General features: G+C 42.9%; 1 protein-coding gene across 1 annotated transcript; it reads left to right on the top strand.

Moving 5' to 3' along the window:
- The first annotated feature begins 676 nt into the window (after positions 1-676).
- Positions 677-23,726, top strand: TACR2 (tachykinin receptor 2). Its single transcript, XM_060241169.1, has 5 exons — positions 677-1,593; positions 10,718-10,912; positions 14,696-14,852; positions 21,300-21,496; positions 23,204-23,726. Exons 1-5 carry the CDS (start codon positions 1,130-1,132, stop codon positions 23,400-23,402), a joined length of 1,212 nt encoding a protein of 403 aa, XP_060097152.1. The 5' UTR covers positions 677-1,129; the 3' UTR covers positions 23,403-23,726.
- Positions 23,727-27,746: the final 4,020 nt, after the last annotated feature.

The following is a 27,746-nucleotide window of genomic DNA, read 5'->3' as shown; positions in this document are numbered from 1 at the left end:
ACAGTCTGGTAGACAAAACCAACGTTTTCCTGGCAGATGTGTGAGTTGAGTCTCCAGGCACCCTGGCAACCAAATGGGTGACTACAATGTTCTGAAATTAGGGGTCTTTTTCTCACAAAAAATCCCACTCCCACCCACCTCTACACTTGAGCAGAAAGTGCTTTCCCTTGAGCATGGGGAGAGACAATTCCTAGTGTTTCTTGCAGCATCTTTCTAGAGTAGCCCTGATGCAAAAGCTTTTGGGGACACAGCCATGCTTCTGAAAGGGGAGCTGTAAAGTCATAGTGCATAGGGAGTACATTGTGTACCACGGTTGGGATCACAGCCATTGTTTCCAGTGCAGTATAAAAATTCTTGACGTATGCACTATCTGTGTAGATCACAAACATTTCAATTTTTTAAATACTGCTTCTCTTCTGCTGCTAAATAATTATACTGTCTTCTTTATAGTTGCTTTAGTGATGCCTTCTCAGTCTGTTATAATATTTATGGCATTCTACAAGCCAAGTTCTGAATTCTTTGCTTATTGAAACTCCCACTGAAGTCAAATGTGATAAGTGAATGTGCAAGGAATAAATATTTTGCTCCCAATAGGGTGATATCTCCTACCCTGTTCGCTTAAAACCTGAGAGCAATCAAAATTATGAAGATTACTACAAGACACTGGAGGAAAAATGAAATACTGACTCCATGAAATTTTATGGCGCTGGGTTAGCATTTGTATATACAAGTGTCCACCTTCTTTCAGAATGCCATTAAGCCTCTGGGAAATTTATTTCATTTGGCTGCTTGCTTCATGTTTCAGCTTTTACAGAAGGCGAGAGAGCTAAACTCTAATTGGAAGCGGCAGTATTGGTCCATGGTGTCTCCAGAAACTAAACATTAATCTTTTTTCCCCCTAGAGTTGCAATAATTTGATACTTTGACTTTTAAGATGGCTTTCCTCATCAGAGATCTGTTGTTTCTAATTATCATTAACACCAAATATATGTTGTGACTTATACCAGTGGATCTGTAGTGCAACAGGGTACAGAAGAACAAGAATCACTTCCCTCTGGAACTTCATTTTGTGTTTGGAAATCTGCGTGTGATGTATTAACTTGATCTAGGAATTAATAGCTGTGGTGCTATGACTGTGGCAAGAAAGTTATACAACTCTGGAGCAGTTTTTTTAAACACAGAGCTGAAGAAAGATATGAAGACAGCTTCCTCCTCAGATATTATTACCAACATTTCCCTGGATGGTCCTTTTATGGACGATGGCAACCAGACAGCATTTTATCAGCCTGGCTGGCAAATAGCTCTTTGGGCTATCATCTATTTATCTACAGTCATTGCATCAGTGGTGGGCAACAGCACAGTCATTTGGATTATCCTCTCTCATCGACGGATGAGGACTGTCACCAACTACTTCATTGTTAATTTGGCTCTTTCTGACCTGCTAAATGCTGCCTTGAACACAGTGTTCAATTTCATTTATGCCTGCCATAACGTTTGGTATTTTGGCGAGGGATTCTGTCGGTTTCTTAACTTGGTTCCTATTACAGCAATGTTTGTGAGCATTTATTCTATGACTGCTGTTGCTGCTGAGAGGTAAGAAATGCAAGTTTTGTATTTGAGCCACATTTTATTATCTCATTTTTTTTCAAAGTGTTCCTTTATACTTTAAAGACTGGGCTGAAGGAACCCAGCCCAGTCTTTTTAACCAACATTTTTCTTTAAAAGCTTAATCTTCACTTTTTTCTAGCAGTACAGGTATGCAAATAGTTTGAGACAAAAATTTTCTTTTTAGACTGTGTAAACTAAAACAAAATTACATGACTTTAGCCTAAAGTTTTTAGTCTTATGAAACCTTCCCTAACAAGATTTGTATATACTCTGTGCTAATATTATTTTTAACAAAACAAAATTCTGTTCCAGCATAATTGAAATTATATGCCTAGTATATGTTATCCATATCTTCTTCTTTTGCATAGTTTATTTGATTAGCCATAATGGGAGGCAAGGAGCCTTAAAGAGCTTTGAAGACTCACTGCACCATGACTCCTGCAAATACTACATAGTCTCCTGCCTTTTGAGACTTGTTCCAAGCCTATATTTGCAACCATAATGGCTAGAACCTTGCTTTTGAGATTTCCAGTGCATTGAATTTTCAGCCCAGAAACAAACTATGTCTTTGTGCAAGAACACACCCAAGGAGGTCAGCCACAGGAGCCCCCTGGGACACAGGGGCAAACCTCTAGAATAGCTCAGCCTGCCTTTACCCCTCAGTCACTACTGCAGAAGTGGAAGAGAACTGTGGAAAGAATGGTGGGCTGGTTTTAAGAAATGAGACACTGGCCTACCATCCCAGAAATGGGTACTCCAAGGGAGTAATCCTGAAAAAGTCTAAATTTAGGAGTAATCCCCAAATGTGAACAATGTTCATTTCTGGTTCAGGTTAATTTATTGTGAACTACTTACACTTTTAGATTAAAGTGACCTATGAATATTGTACGCAGGAAATAAAATAATGCAGCTAAAGCAACAGCTTTAATACATTACAATCAAGAGGATCCAGTTTGAGAAGATTTAAATACCATTTTCATGGTGAAGAAGGTGATTCATACAGTGATGTCATTTCTGTGTACTATAAAAAAAATCTTCAGCTTCTTTAGGAATCCAGAACTTGTGGTAAAAAATATAGGGGACATGTTGATCCTGAATTATTACTTTATTAGGAATAAGGCCCGTTGTGGAGAAAAAAATACAACGGGCTCTAGAAAGAGGCTCTGGGTGAATGCCCCCCCTTGCTGTCTTCACACCCACCCAAGTGAAGGCATTCACTCCCCCCCACCACACCTCAGGGGGAGCTGATCTCTAATTCTGTGATCTGCTCAAGGGGAGCTGATCTGCTATAATTTTGAGTGATCTCCAGCCCTCACCTGGAAATCGGCAACAGTGGTTCTCCAGGAGGAAATGACATTGTACCTGAGGTCCCATCCCTCCTCAAGCCCCACCGTCCCCTTAAATCTCCAGTGATTTCCTAACCTGGAGTTGGCAACTCTATCTCCTTCCCTTTATTGGCACCTCTGACTTCAGTTTTCCATTGCCTTTCCTCTCCCTGCAGCCTCTACATAGGAAAAGGACAATCTTTCTCCACAGTGTGGGGAAGACCAAAGCAGTTTACATTATTCTCCTCTCCCCCCCCCACCTTTGATCTGAACAACTACCCTTTGAGGCAGGTTAGACTTGAAGTCTGTGACTAGTCCAAAAACACCCAGTCAGCTTCCACAACAAGAACCTGTGTCTGGCATTCCCCACTCTGAAGCCCCTAACTCCTATGCCCTCCTCAAACTCCACCACAGAATCTCCAGGAATTTCCCACCAACCTCAAACTGGCAGCCATAGTCAGGACTGGCTCCAATGAGTTCTGCCTCAGAGGCCTTTAATGATACTTTTCAGACCAACAGTCTGACTCTGATAACGTTGTTGGTCTCAAGCATCCTGCTTATCTGTCTACCCTGCAAAGCAGACATTTTCTCCAGGGGAAGTTATCTTTGCCATCTAGAGATTAGTTGCAATTCTGAGTGATCTCCAGTTCTCACCTGGAGATTGGCAACAGTTGTTCCTCAGGAGGAACTTATCGGTTTGGAGTCTATAGCATTGTACCTGTCTGAGGTCCCATCCCTCAAACTCCACCCTCTTCAGACTCCACCTCTCAAATCTCAGGAATTTCCCAACCTGGAGTTTGCAACCCTCTTCTCAAATAATAATCCTAGGGCAAGGCTGAAGGAAGCAGGCAGAGAAGGAGTGACAGGAAAAAGGCAAGAAAGACAGTAAAGGTGGAACAGCCATGCCCTCTGAGGAAACGCTCCCTGTGGTTGACAAAGAAGACACAGAGATGCATCAGAGATGTGTCTGTCTCTGAGGTAAGACTGTTTTGGCTGTTTATTCAACATTCCTGGGCCTGCAGTAGGCAGGGGTGTCAGGTAATGGGAGGCCAGAGACAGTGACGGACACCTCATTAACCAATAGTTGATACCCCATATCCAACCAATGAGGGAGCTGGGATTTGCCACTGCAAAAGGGGAATTGTATATAAAAGATTCTCCATGTTTAGCATTTTCAGTTAAGTCTTTGTTCACATGCAGATCCTTTAACAGTAAGATTCAAATCTAGTAGCACCTTAAAGCATCTTAAAAAGGATTTCCAGGGTATAATCTTCCCGGAGCCAAAACTCTCTTCATCCAATACTAGATTTAACAGCCCTGGATGCATTTCACCAGGCATTCAGTGACTTCCACCCCACCATCAACCTGACAATGAACCAGTCTATGAAATAAATACATTTTCTGGACACCACTGTTAAAATACACAATGGATGCATAGACACTACCTTATACCAGAAACCTACTGACCGACAAACATACCTGCATGCCTCCAGCTACCACCCCAAACATACCAAACGATCCATTGTATACAGCCAGGCTCTACGCTACAGCCGCATTTGCTCCAATCCTGCTGTCACCTGAGGGATCTACAACAAACCTTTTTGGAACTAAAGTATCCACCTGATGAAATCAGGAAACAGATTAACAAAGCCAGAATGATACCCAGAGAAAACATGCTACAAGACAAACCCAAAAAAGACAATAACAGAACACCACTAATGGTCACACACAACTCCCAACTGAAAACAGTTCAACGTATCACCAACAACTTACAACTTATCGAATAGTTACAGCTCTCTTTCAAAAGTACTGGGGGGTAAACCTTTGCTTGCACACAGACAGCACCCTAATCTCAAACAACTCCTCACCCACAACAATACAACATCTCATCTGAGCATGGACACTGGTACCAGAGCTCGCAATAAACCCAAGTGCCAACTTTGCTGCCACATACACCTAGACAACACAATCATTGGACCTAACAGCATTAACTACACCGTCTCAGGTTCATTCACTTGCTCATCTTCCAACATTATATATGCCATTAAATGCCAACAATGCCCTTCAGTTCTCTGCATAGGGCACACAGGACAAACCCTCCGCCAAAGGATAAATGAACACAAATCTGACATTAGGAATTACAGAACTAAGAAACCTGTGGGGGAACACTTTAACCTTCCAAAGCATTCAATGGGTGATCTCAAAGTAGCTGTTTTACTGCAAAGGAACTTCAAGAACAGAATGGAGAGAGAAATTGCTGAATTACAAATTATTATGAAACTTAGAACAAACACCTTCCCAGGACTGAACAGAGATATTGGTTTTTTTATCTCATTATATATGCTAAACCCACTCTCAGAACTTCAAGAACAGAATGGAGAGGGGAATTGCTGAATTACAAACTATTATGAAACTTGGAACAAACACCTCCCCAGGACTAAACAGAGATGTTGTTGTTGTTTTTTTTTTAATCTCATTACATATGCTAAACCCACTTTCACCAAGTATGGCGATATATCCACAGTATTCCAATGTATTTATCTTTTAGGATATTGTTTCAGAATAATGCTTTTGTATTGACAGACAAGGGATATTGGCTGTTTATCTCATTACATATACTAAACCCATCTCCACTATATTTTAATGTATTTTTTCCTAATGGCAAACTAGAATTATGTATATATTTATGTTACATGTTAAAAGGTAAATTAGTTAGACAGGAAAAACTTTTGGGAAAGAAATGTCCTAATTTTGACCCAGGTTTATTAGCAATAGAATAATTAACAGGCATTTTCACATTCTGACATGTTACTGTTTTATGGTTTCCCATGCTAATGCAACCCAGATCAAAGGTTTTCTGAATGTTAATTTTACTATTCTCCTATTGGATTTTAACTTTGTACCACTTTGCATTCCAAACCCCACCAGCTATATGTGGCTCTGCTTACTGTACCTCATTCCTCATCTGAAGAAGTGTGCATGCACACGAAAGCTTACGTTCTGAATAAAACTACGTTGGTCTTAAAGCTGCAACTGACTCCTATTTTGTTCTAGATTTAACAGCAGTGAGTCATAACCCATATTGCAGGAAACATCCAAATGTTCACCTATTGTTAATGACAGAACAATGCTAATTAGTTACCTTTGGCCTTCATCAGGAAATTTTGAAAGATCCTGCTGATTTCTTCCCAAACATCTTTCACCTATAAATCCCCTTTGGGAAATACCCAACATATTACTACTCCACAAGGATTTGTTTTCGTAACAAAACAAACCGGGACTTTATATCATCTGATTGCTAGATCTGGAAAATGAGATTTTCCCCCAGCTATCATTTGAAATGTGCCTTCAGTTGAGCGAGGCTTGGTTTGAGATTACAATGGCAACTATATCTGTGAATGCATTCTGACATCATGATAAACATGATTGCTTGTGACAGGCAATAAAACTGCTGGACTGCTGTGTTCATGTATGCCCTCCCTTCTCTCCTTGTGCTCACACCACAATGGAAAGTTTCCTATTTTTCCAAACTCCTGTCTGTTATGACTTCTGAATGTAGGCACCTGGGCAAGCTAGAGTTTGTATCCTCCACACAAATCAGGGTTCTAAACTGGTGTTAAAATGTGGTTTAAATAGAAAAATGCAAGTTATATTTACTAATGTACAGATCAAACTAATGATCTGTGTTGAAAACAAATTCAGGTGGGTAGCTATGTTGGTCTGAAGTAGCAGAACAAAGTTTGAGTCCAGTGGCACCTTTAAGACCAACGAAGTTTTATTCAAGGTATAAGCTTTCAGGTGCATGCACACTTCTTTAGATACAATGAAATGGAAATTACCAATCCATGCACATAGGTAGAGGGTGAGCAGTAACTTAGCGTACAGAATAATGAAGATGTTTGTTCCTTGAATCTGTTAAACATCCTTATTATGCTGTTTGCTAATTTACTGCTCACCTTGTACCTGTATGTATGGACTGGTAATTTCCATTCCATTGTACCAGGAAAAGTGTGCCTGCATAGGAAAGCTTATACCTTGAATAAAACTTTGTTGGTCTTAAAGGTGCCACTGGGCTCAAAATTTGCTGTGTTGAAGTAAAACATGGTAGTTCAAACAATAATAAATCTGTTTTGAGAAAGAACAGTGACTTTCTTTTAGAAATTGCTTTTCTTGGCTTGAAATCAAGAACTGTTTGTAATAGATATATCGTGTATATCCTTACAGCTTGCCAAAAAAAAAATTTATACCTCTGTGTTTATTTTCTTCTCTTGACATTTACTCTTTGGTGATTCTTGGAAAAGTACCTATAATTTTTTTTTTTAAATGTAAAGCAATATTGAGCATCCAGTTTTATAAAACATAAGGTCTATGCCATAATGCTATTGCTTATAAAATACTATCAAATGCTGTCATTGTTGAGAAACAAGAAGACACAAGTTATTTATTTATTTATTATTGCGCTTAGCACCAATCTATACAATGGCCAAACTAGGATTTGGAAACTGCATGGTAGAAGCCAAATTTACCATAGAGATTTTGCCCAAATACCAGCTTCACTGATGTCCTGTAAGTGATGTCACTTCTAGGTCATGTGGGCAGTGTCATAGACACATCACTGTATGTAGGCAGGGCCTCCCTGCTGTTCCTAGAACGTTCCTACACACACCTGGCAATCCTATGTGGGTGGGACAAAGCAAGTAGGCCTTTCTCATCCTCATGAGAAGGTACCGTAGAAGCAGATCAGGTGGAAAAGACTGTCCCTGTTCATCATTCTCACACATCCCATTGTAGTGTGGTCTCACACTAAAAGTTGTTCTTGTGTGTGTATAAGTAAAGGCAGGGCTTTTTCTGAGCAGGAACGCACAGGAATGCAGTTCTGGCTGGCTTGGTGATGGGGTGTGTGGCCTAATATGTAAATGAGTTCTTGTTGGACTTTTTCTACAAAAAGCCCTGTGTGAAACAACAGTGATGTCAGGAGGTGTGGCCTAAAATGCAAATGAATTCCTGCTGGGCTCTTTCTACCAAAAAAAGCCCTGAGTAAAGATTAAGAATTAAGATTGCCGGGGAAAACATCAACAACCTCAGATATGCAGATGACACTACTCTAATGGCAGAAAGTGAGGAGGACTTAAAGAACCTCTTGTTGAGGGTGAAAGAGGAGAGCACAAAAGTAGGCTTGAAACTCAACATCAAAAAAACTAAGATCATGGCATCTGGCCCCATCACACCTTGGCAAATAGAAGGGGAAGAGATGGAAGTAGTGACAGACTTCACATTTCTGGGATCCAAGATCCCTGCAGATGGTGACTGTAGCTATGAAATTAAAAGACGTTTGCTCCTTGGGAGGACAGCTATGGCGAACCTGGCAGTATAATAAAAAGTAGAGACATCACTCTGCCAACAAAAGTCCGTATGGTCAAAGCGATGGTATTCCCAGTAGTAATGTACGGCTGTGAGAGCTGGACCATAAGGAAGGCCGAGCACAGAAGAATAGATGCTTTTGAGCTGTGGTGCTGGAGAAGAATCTTGAGAGTCCCTTGGACTGCAAGAAGATCCAATCAGTCAGTCCCAAGGGAAATCAACCCAGACTGTTCCCTGGAAGGTCAGATGCTGAAGCTGAAGCTCAAATACTTTGGCCACCATATGAGAAGGAAGCACTCCCTGGAGAAGATCCTGATGCTAGGAAAGACAGAAGGCAAAAGAAGAAGGGGACGACAAAAGATGAGATGGCTGGACAGTGTTACTGACGTAACGAATTTGAGCAGGATGGTGGACTCGACTGTGCGAATGAACAACAACAAAAGGAACCGTGGCTAATCCAACTGTTCCACACCTATGTGTATGGGCACAGATGCAGCAGTAATACAGAAGTAACTAGAGCATTAAATTATAAACAAACCTTATAGCCCCATAAGACTTCTACCTTTTTAATACCTGAGAAGCTACACCTGTTGAATTTCTGCCTTTTGTACAGTTGTCAAAATTCTATGAAGAAAATAGTTAAGAAGCTGTGATTCCTTGGTGGTGCATTTTACAAAAATGTACAATAACTTCTTTTTGTTTTGATTACGGTAGCCAATTTCTTTTTCCCAATATGTGCAGAACATACTTTTCCCACTATGCAGGTACTGTGGGTGCTTCTACACGGCTATAGTTCTCCAAGTGCAAAAGCATTTGCAGTTCCAACAAAGCAAAGGCTATCAATTCAGGTCAAAGTTAGCAGCACCAATAATTTAACTGTATATGATTTTTTTAAAAAAAAATTCCCTGAGGTTACAGTCCTAAGAACACTTTCCTGAGAGTAAGACCCATTGACTAAAATGAGACTGATTTCTGAGTAGACTTGCTTAGGTTTGCTCCCTGTGCATCGCACAATAAAAAAGTGCTTCTACTATTACAGAGTACATTTATACAAGAGGACATTGCCCTCCAAGTAATGCTTCAGTCAGCAGTCTAACATGACCGTTCAGAACAGGTGTGAGAGGAAAAGCATAACATGTCACTGCGATTGCTCAGGGGCACAAGTCCCAGAGAGCACTCCCAGAAAGGGGGAAGTGACTCATAACTTCCCAAGGCTAAATAAATAAATCAGGCCCATTAAAAACAGGCAGGAAAAAACAAGGCCTTGAAGGCCATCCCAGTTGCCATTTAGTTCACAATCCTGACCCTGCAGAAATAGAGTTAAGGTATAAATTGCATGGAGTATAATGTAGAACAGTGTGGAGATTGTCAAAGTGATTTGGATGGCCAAGAGCCTGATCCAGTTTCAGTGAACTTTCTATTCAGTTTCACTGACGAGTGCTTTACTCTGTACAGCCGACACGTGCAGGCTAATGTATATGGCTCCCTTGTGCTAGCTTCTCCAGGTAGAAAGCTGTGACAGACAGGCCAGGTTCTGCCTCTCCCTCAAAGTGACCAATGAAAGCTGAGGAATGTTGGGGAGAGTCAGTTGGAAAGAGCATTTTAGCAGTTGGCAGTTGGCCAGTGGAGGAGTTGAGAAGGAAAAGGAGGATGTCTGCCTGTCAGTGACACTGAGGAGAGGAGTAGCTTATAGTGGGCTGAATATAGACAATTCATAACCAAAGGATCCCAGTTATGGGAACAGGACCACAGTTCAAAAGTGCAATGGAAGCAAAACTTTACTTTCTTCAGTGTTACAGTAATGCCATAAATAAAAGTTAACTTCTTGTGTTTGTTTAACCCTATGGGCTGCCTATCTAAGGGAAAGAAACACACACAAACACAAATTAATGTGTTGGTCTATATATGTATGACAGGATATGAATAAATGGTGGCAAAGTGGGAATGGAACAGTGTTTTGAGCCGCAACCCCAATAACTCTGGGTGAGTGAGGGTCTGTTATTCAAGAAGGCTGGGCTTCCCTATCAGTGCTGATGACTCTGCAAGTGAGAGAGAAATGGTCACAGCTCTCTCTATATTTTAAAAGAGGCAAGAAGGGTGGCGAATGTGCTGTTTCTTTCTTATTATGAAAGAGAGTGAAATATCAACCTCAATCAGCCACTTCTAGGCACTAGTAAAAAAAGATAGCAAATGATCATTTCTTCATGTTTCTGAAACACCTTGAAAAGGTCTGGCCATACAGCTCTATTAATTTTGAATTTTATTTTTATGTATGTTAAGCGTATAACTTCACTAATAATCATAATAATGTTAAAGAAGTAATACAAGAAAAAGGAGTTGGGTTGAATTTGTTCTCACGTAATGTGAATTGGGTGTTTTCAATTATTCAATTGAATAATGCCTCTTCTTTTTTTAACTCTTAGGTACATGGCAATAATTTATCCCTTTAAGCAAAAGCTTTCTTCTGGGAACACCAAAGTGATAATAGGAGCAATATGGCTGCTTGCTTTTGGGCTTGCTTTCCCACAGTTCTTTTATGCAAAAATTATAATTGATAATGGAACAACTAAATGTGTGGTTGCTTGGCCAGATGACGCTGGACAGAAGCATAAAATGATGTAAGTACTTTCCAAAAACCCTACACCAGAAATGTATTTTGATAATCAATACTCCTTATTTCAGGGAAAGAGAGAACACCAGAGTGGCGCCATTGAAAAGGTCTATGGTCAGTACTAGTTAGAAGAACCAAAAAAACCTGGTAACAGGACTGAACTTTTTAAATACCTTATGGAACCAAATGGGTCAACACATTCAATAATAATAAAGGACACTGCATATTCACTGTTTGTTTTATGGGGTTTAATGGCCTTTATGGTTTTCTGAAACAAGAGACATCCCTGCTTTTTCCTGACACTGTGATCTTCTACAATAGAGAAGTAACTTTAAAATAAGGTGGCATCCACAAAGGACAAAAGTCCTCATACTTTGGCTAAACGGTGCTCTGAAAACCAACTTACAGGCCTCCTAACTTCCCCAAGTGTAATCAAGGGTATCTTCTCATTTTACTTTTCTCAGCATCAATGAAGAATACACATCTGTCATTTCAAATTGTCAAAAGCATGCCATAAGTCCCAAATGCACATTCAGCAAACCTCCAAGCGGCCAGTATACTAAAATACCTGGCTATAGCACTGTAGTGAAGAGCATTACACACAGTATCCCTAGATGAAAAGGAGACACAGGTCTGTTGTTTACAGCACCAGGCCTTTAGCTGCCTCAATGTCTGGTTCCAGTCTTTTTAAAGACGCAACCAAATAAAGTGAAAAATGGATGGGGGAAAGGGGCATTAAATGTCCAGGACTGTCCAAACAGAAAACAAAAGAGCAGGGAAGTGAAAGAAGTGTGGGTGGTCCTCAGTCATTGCACTAACAAAGAACATAAAAGGCAGAGCATCTGGCTCATATCGCCATATCTAATGCAATCAGGTATGCTTTCTTAAATGTGGTGATGAAAAAATAACTAGAGAAAATATGATGATTGGGAATACGTGGATGCAGAAGGAAGGGGAAGGAAATTATGCAAAATGACAAAGCAAGACTTGGTTCCTGTCACATTTTCTGCTCCTTTTCCTTTAGGCAAGGAGGGAGAAATAACAGAGATGCCTTAAGACTGTGATATTTGCTATTTGTGGCAAAGGGAAGCCTTGGAAATCCCTTGAGTTGCAACAAACATGCTTATCTCTCTTCCTGAGTTTGTCACACCCCTTTCCCCCTTTTAGTTCAAGGAGAACCAAAGCTTCACTAACTAAGAATGCAGGCCATTGTTGTTATTTGAATTGTGGAGAGCAGATGGTAAATATTTTAATGTGGAGAGCCAGTTTGGTGGACAGCCAGTTTGGTGTAGTGGTTAAGTATGCGGACTCTTATCTGGGAGAACCGGGTTTGATTCCCCACTCCTCCACTTGCACCTGCTGGAATGGCCTTGGGTCAGCCATAGCTCTGGCAGAGGTTGTCCTTGAAAGGGCAGCTGCTGTGAGAGCCCTCTCCAGCCCCACCCACCTCACAGGGTGTCTGTTGTGGGGGAGGAAGATAAAGGAGATTGTGAGCCGCTCTGAGACTCTTCAGAGTGTAGGGCGGGATATAAATCCAATATCATCATCATCATCATCATCATCATCATCATCATCATCATCATCATCTTCTTCTTCTTCTTCTTCTTCTTCTTCTTCTTCTTCTTCTTCTTCTTCTTCTTCTTCTTCTTCTTCTTCTTCTTCTTGTCTGCAACCCTCTTGAACATTGAAAAGGGGTAGTGGGCAGCTCACAAAGGACTGCCATGGGAGGTGGGGCCAATCACAAAATGGCTGCTATTTGCAGCCAGGGAATAACAGACAGTTGGATCCTGCCAGCTTCACTGATGACAAAAGGAGAGGGTTGCCAGACCCTATTGTGGAGGTAGGGGTCACCCACTGCCAGGTCTTGTCCCCCAGCTGCCAGCAGGGAGACATACCAGGAAAAAGAGGAAGGCCCAGACCACATGGCCGGATTTAGGGTTGCCAAGTCCAATTCAAGAAATATCTGGGGACTTTGGGGGTGGAGCCAGGAGACTTTGGGGTGTGGATCCAGGAGATATTGGGGGCGGAGCCAGGAGCAAGGGTGTGACAAGCGTAATTGAACTCCAAGGGAGTTCTGGCCATCACATTTAAAGGGACAGCACACCTTTTTAAATGTCTTCCTTCCATAGGAAAAATGAAGGGTAGGGGCACCTTCTTTTGGGGCTCTTAGAATTGGACCCCCTGATCCAATCATTTTGAAACTTGGGGGGTATTTTGGGGAGAGGCACTAGATGCCATACGGAAAATTTGGTGCCTCTACCTCAAAATACAGCCCCCCAGAGCCCCCGATACCTCCAGATTAATCCCCCATTATACTCTATGAGAATCGATCTCCACATAGGGAATAATAAAGTGCCCAGCAGACATTTCCCTCCCCCCCCCCTACCTTTCTAGCGACTCTGAAGCGAGGGATTGGCATCTCTACTCATGAGTTGCTGCCAACTTCTTCAAAGTAACACAGACACACCATCCCAAGAGGAAGCCTTTCAATCGGAGACTGAAGCCTTCAGAGGGGGAAAGGCACATGATGGTGTGGGGGCGGGGCTTCCCACCGCCAGCCAGCTGACTGGTGGCTGGAAGGAGCCTGGGAAAGCAGAAGAACCCCCGCTGGGACCTGGGGATTGGCAAACCTAGCCAGGTTACACCAGAAGTGATGTCATTGTGCCAGTGATGTCCAGGCAACACTTTGGTATTTGGGCAAAAACTCTATGGTAGAAGCTATTTTTATCATGGAGGTTTTTTTCTAAATTCCAAAGCATCACAGTGACATTGGTAGTTTGATGACATCACTTCCTGTGCAATATAGGTGATGTGGCCTGGGCCTTCTCCTGGTAAGTCCCCCCATCCCCTGCCCGTTGCCAGGAGGGACTTGGCAATCCTAGAGGCAGGGCCAGTGCTAGGCTTTCTGGCGCCGTAGGTGAATCACCCACTAGCGAGGGGGCCCCTTTATTAAAAATATAGGGGAAATGAAGAGCGCCAAACTTGAAACTTTTCACATTTTGAATTTACTAATTTTGAATTTTAATTTTTTTTAAAAAAAATGTGATATGTTATTTAAAAAATTGTGAGAATAAGTGCTTGCTGGCCACACCAAGAAAAAGGGTGGTGGGATAGGATGAGGTGGGAGACCAAGTTGCACATTGGGGAGAGGGGGGTGGCTTGGCTTTGTTGAGGGCAGCTTGGTGATGGGAGAATGCAAGGTGACAGTGGTCAGGAGCCAGAGTAATGCGTCTGGGAGGGGGCGCCCAGTGGTGCCCCTTAGGCCACGTGGCGCCCTAAGCGATTGCCTACTTTACCTACTCCCACGCACCAACCCTGCCCAGAGGAGCCCTTTTTGACCACTGGTCATAGGACCAGCATGAACAAAAACAATGTGAGATGAGGGCTGCAGGGAACATAAGAACTGAGCAAGATGGACTGAAAACCCAAAATGGTTAGGAAATCAAGATCTATGACAGGGGCAGCTATTTTTGGATGGGTGCTCTCTAAAAAAGGTAATATCGTCTGAACTCCAAAGTCTCTTGCTCCAGTGAGGTGGAGGAAAGCCAGGACTGGCTCTTTGCTCTCGGGAAGATATGCTTGGGGGAAGAAGCAAGTTGGCCCCAGGAAACACACTACTCAGAGACACAGTGTTGAGGGTCATAACTCTAGGAGGCTGAAGACTGCAGCAGAAGTATCCTTGGTAAATCAGCAACTTCCCCTTATTAAAAACATTTGTTTCCCAGCTCAAAAAGCTGATTTGTGGGGTGCTTTAAGCTCTATTATAATTCACTTGCCTTTTTCTTTGCAGGTATCACATTACAGTGATTGTTTTGACTTACCTGATTCCTCTTATGGTGATGTTTGTCACATACAGTATAATAGGAATGACTTTGTGGAATAATTCCATTCCTGGAGACCACACCAACAAGGTCTACTACCAGCATCAGATTCTGGCCAAAAAAAAGGTTAGTAGTTGTTATGAACTGATCAAAGCTCTGTCTAATGACATAGTGACATGAAAAAGAACTGAGGATTTGTAGTACTTTGTAGTTTCGCTTCCATTCCTAGAAAGGATGATGACAACATGGTGATCAGGCCCTGTTTTTTCATTTCCTCTTCAGCAACTGCCCTCTGCTGCCTTAGATGATCATCACAGGAATATCCCTTTTAAGTTAACACACCCCAGTGCTCTGTCTACAAGGAAGTGAGAGGCAAATATCAGACCTTGGTTCTTGTGGGATTGCGTCTATTGGTCTAATGCAGTGTAGGTCATCTGGTCGGGGGGGTGGGGGCTTTCCTGTGTTTTGCACTGAGTGTCACATGTATGACTATCTGCCCAGAGGACAGAAGTCTTGGGTGTGTTCTCGATGCAAGGAGCTCCTAGTCCTCAGGGAACGAGTTTGTACCCTTGAGGCCGAGGTGACTGACCTGGAGAAGCAGAGACAGTGAGTTAGGCACTCAGGGAAGACTCTCGGGGACGTATTAGATGAGCCCTACTCCGAACTTGGCGGCCCCATTGCTGCCAGGGAGCATGAGGGTCGAGAGGGAACACGGCACCATGCTGAGGATAAGGGGAATGCGCCCTCAGAAAGGACTTCTTCTTCAGTTGGTGAGCGGGAATCCTTTCGCGCCAAGGAACCATCCCTGGGCAGGGAGAGAGGGTGGGTCTTGGTAGTTGGTGATTCGATCCTTAGGCAAGTAGACAGCTGGGTGGCAAAACTGACCATATGGTGACTTGCCTGCCTGATGCGAAGGTAGCGGACATTATGAGTGTAGTAGATAGGCTGATAGACAGTGCTGGGGAGGAGCCAGTGGTCGTGGTGCATGTTGGCACCAACGATGTGGGGAAATGCAGTCGTGAGGTCCTGGAGGAAAAATTTAGGCTGCTAGGCAGGAGACTTAAGGCCAGGACCTCCAAGGTAGCCTTCTCAGAAGTACTACCTGTTCCACGTGCAGGGCAGGAGAGACAGGCACAAATTAGAAGTCTCAATGTGTGGATGAGATGAAGGTGTAAGGAGGAAGGGTTTAAGTTTGTTAGGCACTAGGATGCTTTCTGGAACAAGCGGGAGCTGCGCAAAAGAGACGGTCTCCACTTGTCTCCAGATGGAACCAGGCTGCTGGCGCTTAAAATAAAAAAGATAGCAGAGCAGTTTTTAAACTACCGTATTTTTCGCACCATAAGGCGCTCTGGAGGATAGGACGCACCTTCCTCCTGGGGGGCGATCTGCTGCCTCTTCCTCCGATCCGGCGCTTCCCCCGCTCCTGCCTGCCTGGCTTCATCTTCTTCAGGCAAGCGCTGGGATCGCTCCACGTGGCCCCAGCGCTTCGCAAGCGCCGGCTGCGGAGGGGGCAGCGTGCTTCCTCCCTGCCTGTGTGCCTGCCTTCAGCTGTGATGTTTAAAGCAAGCGCTGGGATCGGAGGGGGGAGGGAGCGATCCCAGCGCTTGCTTTAAACATCACAGCTGAAGGCAGGCACACAGGCAAGGAGAAAGCACGCTGCCCTCTCCACAGCCGGCGCTCGCAAAGCGCTGGGTTTGCGGAGGGGGCGGGTGCTTCCTACTTGCCTGTATGCCTGCCTTCAGCTGTGATGTTTAAAGCAAGCGCTGGGATCGCTCCCTCCCCCCTCTGATCCCAGCGCTTGCTTTAAACATCACAGCTGAAGCCAGGCACACAGGCAAGGAGGAAGCACGCTGCCCCCTCCGCAGCCGGCGCTTGCGAAGCGCTGGGGCCACGTGGAGCGATCCCAGCGCTTGCCTGAAGAAGATGGAGCCAGGCAGGCAGGTGCGGGGGAAGCGCCGGATCAGAGGAAGAGGCAGCAGATCGCCCCCCCTTGAAGGTACGTACCTTCGGACCATAAGACACACACACTTTTCCCCCCACTTTTTTTTGGGGGGGAAGTGTGCCTTATAGTCCGAAAAATACAGTAAATCTTGGGGGAAAGCCGACAGGAGATGAAATGTCTCTGGTTCAGGAGGACTCATCTCAAAGAGATGAAAGGTTAGCTGTTACTTTTCTACCGGGTAATGGATCAGAGTTGTCCACTGAGATGGTGACAAACAGTATGGAGTGTCTGCCAAAGTCTTGAGGCCTGGGAAATTACAGATTTTTGTATACAAATGCTAGAAGTGTTCAAAGTAAAATTGATGAGTTGGAATGTTTAGTGTTGGGGGAAAACATAGACATTGTGGGAATTTCAGAAACTTGGTGGAATGAAGAGAATCAGTGGGGCACGGTGATTCCTGGATATGTTATATCGGAAGGTTAAGGAGGGAAGGGTTGGAGGTGGGGTGGCTCTGTATGTCAGAGAGGGTATACAGTCCAGTAAGACTAAGGTCAAAGAATTAGATTCCCTTCTAGAAATGCTTTGAGTCGAAATAGAGGGCCCAAAAGGAAATTTAACTATGGGAGTTTGTTATCGCCCACCAAATCAAAAGATAGAGGACGATTATAATATGATGGAAGGATTAAAGATAGTGGCTAAACATAAAAACTGTGTCATCATAGGTGATTTTAACTACCCGCAGATTGATTGGGTCAATATGTGTTCAGGTCGAGAGAAAGAGATTGAGTTTCTAGATGCTCTCAGTGACTGTGCTATGGAGCAGATGGTAACAGAACCTACCAGGGGTGGGGCGATCCTGGCTTTGGTCCTAAGTAATACCCAAGACTTGGTGAGAGATGTAAAAGTGATCGCACCGCTTGGGAACAGTGACCATAACATTATTGATTTCACCATTTGTATAAATAGAGAGTTGCCCCAAAAGACCAGCACAACCACGTTTAACTTTAAAAAAGGTAAATTCTTTGAGATGAGGAGGCATGTGAAGAGGAAACTGAAAGGAAAGGTAAATACAGTCAAAACCCTTGGGGAAGCTTGGAGGCTATTTAAAACTACAATCCTAGAAGCTCAGATAAAATATATACCACAAGTTAGGAAAGGCACAAACAGGAATAAGAAAACGCCTGCATAGTTAACAAACAAAGTAATGGAAGCTGCAAAAGGTAAGAAGGACTCCTTTAAGTGGTGGAAAGCTAGTCCAAATGAGATTAATGAAAGGGAACACAGGCTGTGGCAAATCAAATGCAAGACTGTGATCAGGCCGGCAAAAAGGGACTATGAGGAGCATATTGCAAAAAACATAAAGACCAACAATAAAAATTTCTTTAAATATATTAGAAGCAGGAAACCAACCAGGGAGGCAGTGGGGCCCTTGGATGACCAAGGGGTAAAAGGATTACTGAAAGAGGACAGGGAAATGGCTGAGAAGCTGAATGCATTTTTTGCCTCAGTCTTCACTGTGGAAGATGAGAAGTGTTTGCCCGCTCCAGAACCACTTATTTTGGAAGGGGTGTTGAAAGACCTGAGTCAGATTGAGGTGACAAGAGAGGAGGTCCTACAACTGATAGACAAATTAAAAACTAATAAATCACCAGGTCCGGATGGCATACATCCAAGAGTTCTGAAAGAACTCAAAGTTGAACTTGTGGATCTCTTGACAAAAATATGTAATCTTTCATTCAAATCTGCCTCCGTTCCTGAGGACTGCAAGGTAGCAAATGTCACCCCCATCTCGAAAAAGGGTTCCAGAGGAGATCCGGGAAATTACAGGCCAGTCAGTCTGACTTCAATACCAGGAAAGTTGGTAGAAACCATTATCAAGGACAGAATGAGTAGGCACATTGATGAACACAAGTTATTGAGGAATACTCAGCATGGGTTCTGTAAGGCAAGATCTTGCCTCACTAACCTGTTACATTTCTTTGAGGGGGTGAACAAACATGTGGACAAAGAAGAACCAATAGATGTTGTTTACCTAGACTTCCAGAAAGCTTTTGATAAAGTTCCTCATCAAAGGCTCCTTAGTAATCTCGAGAGTCATGGAGTAAAAGGCTAGGTCCTCTTGTGCATCAAAAACTGGGTAATTAATAGGAAGCAGAGAGTGAGTATAAATGGGCAGTCTTCACAGTGGAGGACGGTAAGCAGTGGGATGCCACAGGGCTCAGTACTGGGTCCCATGCTCTTTAACTTGTTCATAAATGATTTGGAGTTGGGAGTAAGCAGTGAAGTGACCAAGTTTGCAGATGACACTAAATTGTTCAGGGTGGTAAGAACCAGAGAGGATTGTGAGAAACTCCAAAGGGATCTGTTGGAGGCTGGGTGAGTGGGCGTCAACATGGCAGATGAGGTTCAATGGGGCCAAGTGCAAAGTAATGCACATTGGGGCCAAAAATCATAGCTACAAATACAAGTTGATGGGGTGTGAACTGGCAGAGATTGACCAAGAGAGAGATCTTGGGGTCATGGTAGATAATTCACTGAAAATGTCAAGACAGTGTGCGATTGCAATAAGAAAGGCCAACGCCATGCTGGGAATTATTAGGAAGGGAATTGAAAACAAATCAGCCAGTATCATAATGCCCCTGTATAAATTGATGGTGCGGTCTCATTTGGAATACAGTGTACAATTCTGGTCACAGCACCTCAAAAAGGATATTATAGCATTGGAAAAAGTCCAGAAAAGGGCAACTAGAATGATTAAAGGGTTGGAACACTTTCCCTATGAAGAAAGGTTAAAACGCTTGGGGCTCTTTAGCTTGGAGAAATGTCGACTGCGGGGTGACATGATAGAGGTTTACAAGATTATGCATGGGATGGAGAAAGTAGAGAAAGAAGTCCTTTTCTCCCTTTCTTACAATACAAGAACTCGTGGGCATTTGATGAAATTGCTGAGCAGTCAGGTTAAAACGGATAAAAGGAAGTACTTCTTCACCCAAAGGGTGATTAACATGTGGAATTCACTGCCACAGGGGGTGGTGGCAGCTACAAGCATAGCCAGCTTCAAGAGGGGGTTAGATAAAAATATGGAGCAGAGGTCCATCAGTGGCTATTAGCCACAGTGTGTGTATATATATGTATATATAATTTTTTGGCCACTGTGTGACACAGAGTGTTGGACTGGATGGGCCATTGGCCTGAGCCAACATGGCTTTTCTTATGTTCTTATGTCGGTGGAAAGAAGCAAGCCAGCATTACGGGCAACAGAGGTCTGCATGCTTTTGCTCAGGTTATGCGTTAACAAATTCATTTCCACACAAGCATAATAATACGTTCTGAGGACCGCTAAATGTTTAATAGCTAAATTTGGTAGCCCTATGGACACACCTGCCAGGTGCATTCTGAGTATCTTTTCAAATTCACACAAAGTGGTTGGCTGCATCTCTGATTCAGGGTTCTGCAAACCTGGGGGACTCCCCCAGGCCTACAGGGAAGATTTGATCTAAAAACCCCACCACAACTTGGAGGCTGGAAAAAGTCAGTGTCTTCTGCATTGCAACAAAAACAACAACAAAGATCAGGAATAGTTTGGATTGCAACTAAAACATCGCAACAAAAACAACAATGAAGATCAGGAATAGTTTGGATGGCCACCTAAGGTTGCCAACCTCCCAGTAAGGCCTGAAGATCTCTTGGTATTACAGATGATCTCCAGACAACAGAGATCAGTTCCCTGGAGAAAATGGCTGCCTTGGAGGTGGATTCTATGGTATTCCACCCCATTTAGGTCCCTTGCCTTCCCAAGCCCTGCTCTCCACAGGCTTCACCCCAAAATATCCAGGAATTTCCCAAGCCAGAGCTGGCAACATTAGCCAACTGGGGGGAAGAGGAGAGCTCATAGTTATGGGGAGAAATCCAGGATGGTACCAGGAGGAGGGAAGCTGGAACCAGTGATGAGAAAAGGGGTGGGGGAATGAGCCCCCCCCCCACAAGAGCCCTTGTGAGTCCAGCCATTACTTCTCAAATACACAAAGGTTGCTTCTAGATATCGCTGGATATTTTGCTACTGTTGCATTTGATCTGTCATTCATCTCCTGGATTGGCCCGTCCACAGGAGAAGCCTCATTTGCTAATGATTCCTATAGCACAGTGATAATGTAATATCCAGTAAAGGTAGGTAAAGGTAGTCCCCCTGTGCAAGCACCGAGTCATTTCCAACCCATGGGGTGACATCACATCATGATGTTTTCCTGGCAGACTTTTTACAGGGTGGTTTGCCATTGCCTTCCCCAGTCATCTACACTTTCCCCCCAGCAAGCTGGGTACTCATTTTACCAACTTCGAAAGGATGGAAGGCTGAGTCAACCTTGAGCCAGCTTCTTCCGGGATCAAACTCAGGTTGTGAGCAGAACTTGGGCAGCCGTACTACAGCTTACTGCTTTGCACCATAGGGCGCCTTTGTTGCCAGTACATGCAGTCAAAAGACTGTAAATTGCCATGTTAGTCCAGCCAACATATTCCCAAAACAAAGTGGTATATCATCAAAGACTGAATGCTTCATGATTATCTCCCATGGCACATGCAAAAGCCAGACTTCAAGCATGATACAAAAATCAAATATTCCTTTCCTTTTCCAGTTTGTCAGGACAATGGTTGCTGTTGTGATAACATTTGCCATCTCTTGGTTTCCTTATCACCTCTACTTCATCTTGAACTGTTTCTGGGAGGACATCTATGAGCAGAAGTACATTCAGCAAGTGTATCTGGCAGTCTTTTTGCTTGCCATGAGCTCCACAATGTACAACCCAATTATTTATTGCTGTCTAAATCAAAGGTTAGTAGTAAATGCATGAGGGGGGTGTACATTAAGTGGGAGTAATTTACACAACTTTTCCCCCCATTTGCTCTGCACATTTGTTGCGCTAATCTTGTTTGTGCTGCAACATACTAACATCTCCATAATTATTTTTACATGTTTCCAACATTATGAGTTTCAGAAAATCAGAGCTGTCAGGGACAAACCCAGATGTGGGTGGTGTAACTGGATCAGAAGGAAAGTTAAAAGCAAACAGGTTGCAGAAAAATAAACAGTCCTGGGTAGATAGTGGAGAGATAAGCTTCAGGGAGTGTCAGAGCAGAGCAGGGACAGCTCTCAGAACAGAAACTGTGGAACAGTCTGGCCCTTTCTGGCCGATGAGGTGGGGCCGGGGAGTGAAGAGGCCTCAGGTGAAGGCCAATGCTGAGCGATTCTTGACATAGGACAGCCACAGTGCAAAGAAAATACTTGTGAACAGTTGTAATTTCAGAGTAAGCTTCAGAGATAGGCAGCTGAAAGGTAATTTTCACTGCTGTGGTCTCATATGTTTATGAATTGGAGCTGCCTCATTTACCTACCTCAGTTTGGTACTCTAGGGCTGTATTGGTAAAGAAAGAAATATGGCAGACATTTAGGATTGTCAGCTCTAGGTTGGGAAATACCTGGAGATTTCAGAGTTGGAGCCTGAGGATGGTGGGGTTTGGGGAGGGGGGGGGACTTCACTTCAGTGAAGTATAATGCCAGAGTACACCTTCTGAAGCATCCATTTTTTCCAAGTGCACTGATTTCTGTCACCTGGGGATCAGTTGTAACCAGGGTTTTTGTAGCAGGAACTCCTTTGCATATTAGGCCACATACCCCTGATGTAGCCAATCCTCTTGGAGCTTACAGTAGGCCCAGTAAGAAGAGCCCTGTAAGCTCCTAGAGGATTGGCAACATCAGGGGTGTGTGGCCTAATATGCAAAGGAGTTCCTGCTACAAAAAAAGTCCTGGTTGTAATAGATTTCCAGCCCATCTGGTCCAAGTTCCTTGTAGACTTACCAGCTGCTCACTAATGGTGTGCAAATTCCTGGTCATTGTTGCTGTTGCCCACTGACGCTCATCTGGTCCATGGAAGGAAGCAGGCCAGCAAAACAGGGTGGGGGGAGACAGTGATCTTTGTTGATGTGCAATGACATCATTTCCAGCACTACCTAGAAGTGCTGGCATCGTGCTGGGATGATGCTGTAGCTCTCTCCCAGGAACTTTATAGAGTTTTGTAGCAAGTGCTAGAGCATCATCCCAGCATGATGCTGGCACTTGCAGGCTGAGCCAGAAGTTACATAATCAAGTTGGCAACATTTCCTGCCAGTTGCTTGGCAACTTTGGTTTCCAATGATCTGTCATCCAAAAGAAAGCAAACACATTCATGCAACCCCTGGAGCTTTTCACTGTCAAGGAAGTAGAGAGTATAAAACACTGATGTGAGCACTAGAATTATGTTTTCTTGGGAAATGCTGGGTATTTCTATGATGAATTATATGCCCTGACTTCAATAATTTTGGGAAGTGGGTATCTTCATGTGCTTCCCATGGTTTCCCAGCTTTTCTCTGACCTTTCCCAAACATGCTTTGCTCTGAAATCCTTTAGAAACTTCTTCATTTTAAAAAATTCCCTTGGAAACAGAGCCCACTTTGCTCCATGTCTGTCATGTAACGCATGGTTTGTGTTTGTGTCCGTGTACAGGTTCCGCTCTGGTTTTCGGATAGCTTTCCAGTGGTGCCCATGCATCAAAGCAACTCCAGGAGACAGACTTAATCTGACCTACCCCTTACCTTTACACAAGGTACAAAGAGATCAGCTCTCCAACTTTCAGACAAGCACTGAAACAAATGTAACTAATAATGACAAAGTATCATACATATTAATGAACTTGCTATTTTGATATTTATGCTAATTGTTTGAATTGCTTCCAAGAACATTACTTTGTTGTAGGTTTAAAATTACGGCAGAAGTTTGTGACAAATTTGTGATGGTCCTTAGCTAACTTTGATGTTGGCAACCCTAAGGGACAACCTCAAAGAGTCATTTTCCAGCTCACTTTTCACATAACGGAGTGATGATGCCTTGATTTTATCAGCCACTATATGGCATTTCCCTATCACTTCCATCTCCCCAGATTCTGAGTCCTCAAAACTCTCAAATTTGTTCCAAAGGTACAAATCTCTCAAAGCATCCATGTGGCCAAATCACCCACATAACACATGTATTGGCTTTACTCTAACAAAACCTGTTCCTGACAGTTATTTCTTGTACTGTTTAGTGTATAAAAATGATTGTTTTAAATCTAAACAGTTCAAAGTACATTTAAGAATGAGTAATTCAGCTCTGAACTGAAAGGAGGCAAAGGTCACTATTGAGGCTTTGACAGTTAACAATAAGTGTGAATAAGTGAAAGGGATGTCTTTGTCTTCCTCTCAGATATTTGCTTCCTCTCTGATTCTTCAGCACAGACATGTGCTCCACTTCTGACACTGCTTTCCATTTAATTTGTTCTCTTATCTGTCTCTCAAATACCTATGAGCCAATTTGTAACCAAATAATTTATTATGACATTTCTGTGGCTTTGGTTTTTATAAAGATCTTACGTTATTAAAAAAAAATTGTTATTAATTGTATAAAGACTTTAAAGAGAACCACAAAAAAAAGAAGTTGAAAAACATCATTTTAATCTCAGGGTAGCCAGAGGGTAGCACTGACCTCCTGGATCAGCAACAGGACTACAGCCCCCATCCTGTCTCCAGAATTATGTGCCGAGTTGGCCTAAAGGTACAGAGAGGCATCGTCAGTCAGTGCAAAACAGGAAAAAAAATACAGGTAGCTAAATATATATCATGTGTGTTATCTTTCTTCCAATTTCAGTTCTACCCCTTGGTGGGGTTTAGCACACAGCTCAATACAAGAGGCTGTCCTCAACCCGGTTGGGCCAGGAGTCCCCAACTTTTGAGCCTCCCAGCCCCTTTGGAATTCTGATAGTGTGGTAGCATTACCATAAAATGGCTGCTGCAGCTTACCTTCAGTCACAGTGGTATCAGTTGCTGCCAAAACGTTTTAAAAACTGCAAGTTTATCAAATTTCCAGTGACCAATCAGAAGCCCCACCCACTTTCTAAGGAGCTAAGAAAAGTGTCAGGAATTACCATAGCACCCATGGGATCATGTTGGGGACCCCTGGTTTTGCCTCTAGCCAAGTCAGTGGTGTGCCTTAATCTGATAAGAGGTTCTCCAAGGTCTCGGTCAGAGATTTTTTTTCACAGCATCTACTCTAGAGTTGCCAATTCTTGGTTTAGGAAGGGAAGGGATCTCAATGGGGTGTAATGCATAGAATCCACCAGTCAAAGCTGTAATTTTCTCCAGGGGAACTTAATTTTGTAATCTGCAAATCAGTTGTAATTCCAGATTTCCTGACGTCACCTGGAGGTTGGTACATCTACCTTCCATAGCTTTATAGCTGGGGATGCCAGGGATTAAGTCTGGGGCTCTTCTGCACGTCAAGTGTTCCAACCCTTTTCAAGCATTCTAATTATTGCATGCCAGTTACTCTTTAAGCAGAAGACCTAGACCCTTTCCCCAGGTAATCATCCCCCTGTCCCTCTAACTGGTAGTCCTGCCCAGAACTGCGCCTGCAGGAGAAGGGAATGTGCTTTTAGTAATTGATGTCATTAATTAAATAAAACTAATGTATATGTTATTTTCATTATATAGTATTTCTATAGGCTGAAGATTTACCTCTTGTTATAGGAAATTAAACCTGAACATTTTTGGGGTAGGGGGAAGAGTATGACCTTGCCTTGGCCCTTCATTTCACTTATTCTTTGCCAAACAGGCCTGATCATTCTCTAGCAATGCCTCCTATTTGTCCCTTTTCTCAGTTCCCTTTATACTGCCTCCCCCCCCCACCCCCAGCTTCCCATTTCCATGAGGCCCCTTTCAGGCTTTCTTTTGGGTTCTGGCTGATGAAATACAAGAAACATCAAGCTCCCCTTTCCCTTTAGCTTTCTTTGCACATGTAACTCTACCCTCACAGTCATTCCTTCCACTTACTCCCCTGTTGCCTTATGCCAATTGAAGGATCTCTGTCACAGTTACCCACACCACAAAGAAAGATACGGGGGTAAGCCAAACCCAAGATTCAGACATTGTGTACAAGGATTCATAATGAAAATTATTCTGGATTTATGTTTTAAAAATTCATAATAGAAAATTATTCTGGATTTATCTAAATGACGCTATTGTGAAAATGGCACATGAGGGGGAAGCGTAAGCATGTGCAGTCCCAAACTGAATTAGACCATGTGCCTCATGATTTATTTCTGAGCCCAGTACTCCCACAATGCATCTGGGTGACAGGCCCCTTAGACAGGACAAGGGGAAAATGAGGACTTTGTGCTGTGTGAATTGCCAAAGCTAATTCACTGACAGGCACTGCTTAGGCCCAGTTGTGACAATGGGAACAGAATCACTTCACTGAATTGCAGCTAAAGTATTTACGTTCTTAAAAAATGGAATCCCAAATTATCAGAATGAATTTTCAGTAGACCTAGCAATAAAACATTGTACTGTAATACAGATTTTTCAAATATTTATTGTAATTTGAGGTAACAATAGTTCACTTAATAAAGAAAATATAATATTACTAAAATAAAATTATTAAATATAAATGTGTATTTCAAAAATAACCAGTTACTGAATCTCTTTAAATATAAATACAAATGAAACATCTTCACCCTTTCTTCTGGAAATAATTTTTCAGATACTCTCATTCTTCCAGCAAAATGGAAACAGGAAGAGCACAAAATAGTTTCAATGGATAAGAAGTGTTTTGGGTTTTTTTCTTCATTGTGCTTAATTTTAAAAAAGGTTTTAGAACATCACAATGGCCTGCTAGAAGAAATCTTCAGGAGACCTTCATTGACAGCAGCACATGCAGGTGACACCACAATGGGTATACATTCATGGCACCTTTCCCCAGAATATATTAAACTTTACCTATTTCTATAAATACAGTCTAAAAATTAAGGATCTTTATTGTATCCTATACATCAGTGCAACACACTCCTAAATGTAACAGCTGCATGAGATTCAACATGGAACTTCAGACATTTTTTTAAAAATCACACTTTCTGTTTCACCCTAAATACATCTCTAATGAGGAAGAGTTTAGTGGCAGACTTGGAAGTGCTTATTGTACCTTGACAAGTCCTCCACTCCATTTACAAGTATACACTCACCTCCGTGCTCATCTCTACAATTTGTCAAGGCATCCAAATCACAATTTTGAAAGGTTTAACTTCAGGCATGAATCAAACTTCATACCCCATTCTGCTTATTACACATCTTGCAAAGTAACCATGATTTCTTTCTCATCTCAGGGCCTCTTAAACTGGAATGATAAAATATATAATGTATACTGTTTTTTTCAAAAAATACTCCTCTTGACTGCTGAGAACTTCTTGGATTACTTCTACCTCATGAGCACTGGCAGGTGGACACCTTCAAAGTGATTGTGAATGATGCTGTAACTGCTGAACTTGCAAGAGCCCCCAGTTTGCGGCTAAATTCTGAAATCACACATGCAGCTGCCTTATACTAAATCAGATCATTGGTTCATCAAGGTCAGTATTGTCTATTCAGATTGGCAGCGACTCTCCAAGGTCTCAGGTGGAGGTTTTTCACATTACCTACTTCCTGACCCCTTTAATTGGGGATGCTGCGGATTGAACCTGGGATCGTCTACATGCCAAACAGATGCTCTGCCACTGAGCCACAGCTGCTTCCTGAGCCATGGCCCTTCCCCAATTAACATGTGCTAAAGGGAAGATTAGAACTTCATACAGGAGCTCAATTAGACCAAGGCAGTGGTTTGTTGACTCAGTTGATAACCCCATCATTTTGCAGATTCATATCAATGGTTTGGATCCACAATACTATTGGAGCGGGGAAGGGGAGAGAAAGATTTATATCCTTGTAGCACAATTTTCTTCCCTCTCCCAACAAGCCCAACTGCCCCAACCAATGGTCTCCTGCCTCCCAGGAGGGGCATGTCAGAGGATACTTTGAGCTGCTGCAAGAGAGACAAGAAAGTGGTACCCTGTAGATGAAAATCCTTCTTTCTCCAGAAATGCTCCAGTGGATCCCAGCTATTGCCTGAAACCTGGTAAGATATAGCACAGCTTTATAAACAAAGTTTTGCTAGGCTGCCACACTGCTTTGCAGTATGAATTTACATT

The sequence above is a fragment of the Heteronotia binoei genome, chromosome 6 (genome assembly GCF_032191835.1).
Source record: "Heteronotia binoei isolate CCM8104 ecotype False Entrance Well chromosome 6, APGP_CSIRO_Hbin_v1, whole genome shotgun sequence".
In the NCBI taxonomy this organism is placed as follows: Eukaryota; Metazoa; Chordata; class Lepidosauria; order Squamata; family Gekkonidae; genus Heteronotia; species Heteronotia binoei.
The sequence above is the reverse complement of the archived record's forward strand: the minus strand, read 5'-3'. Positions and strand labels throughout refer to the sequence as shown.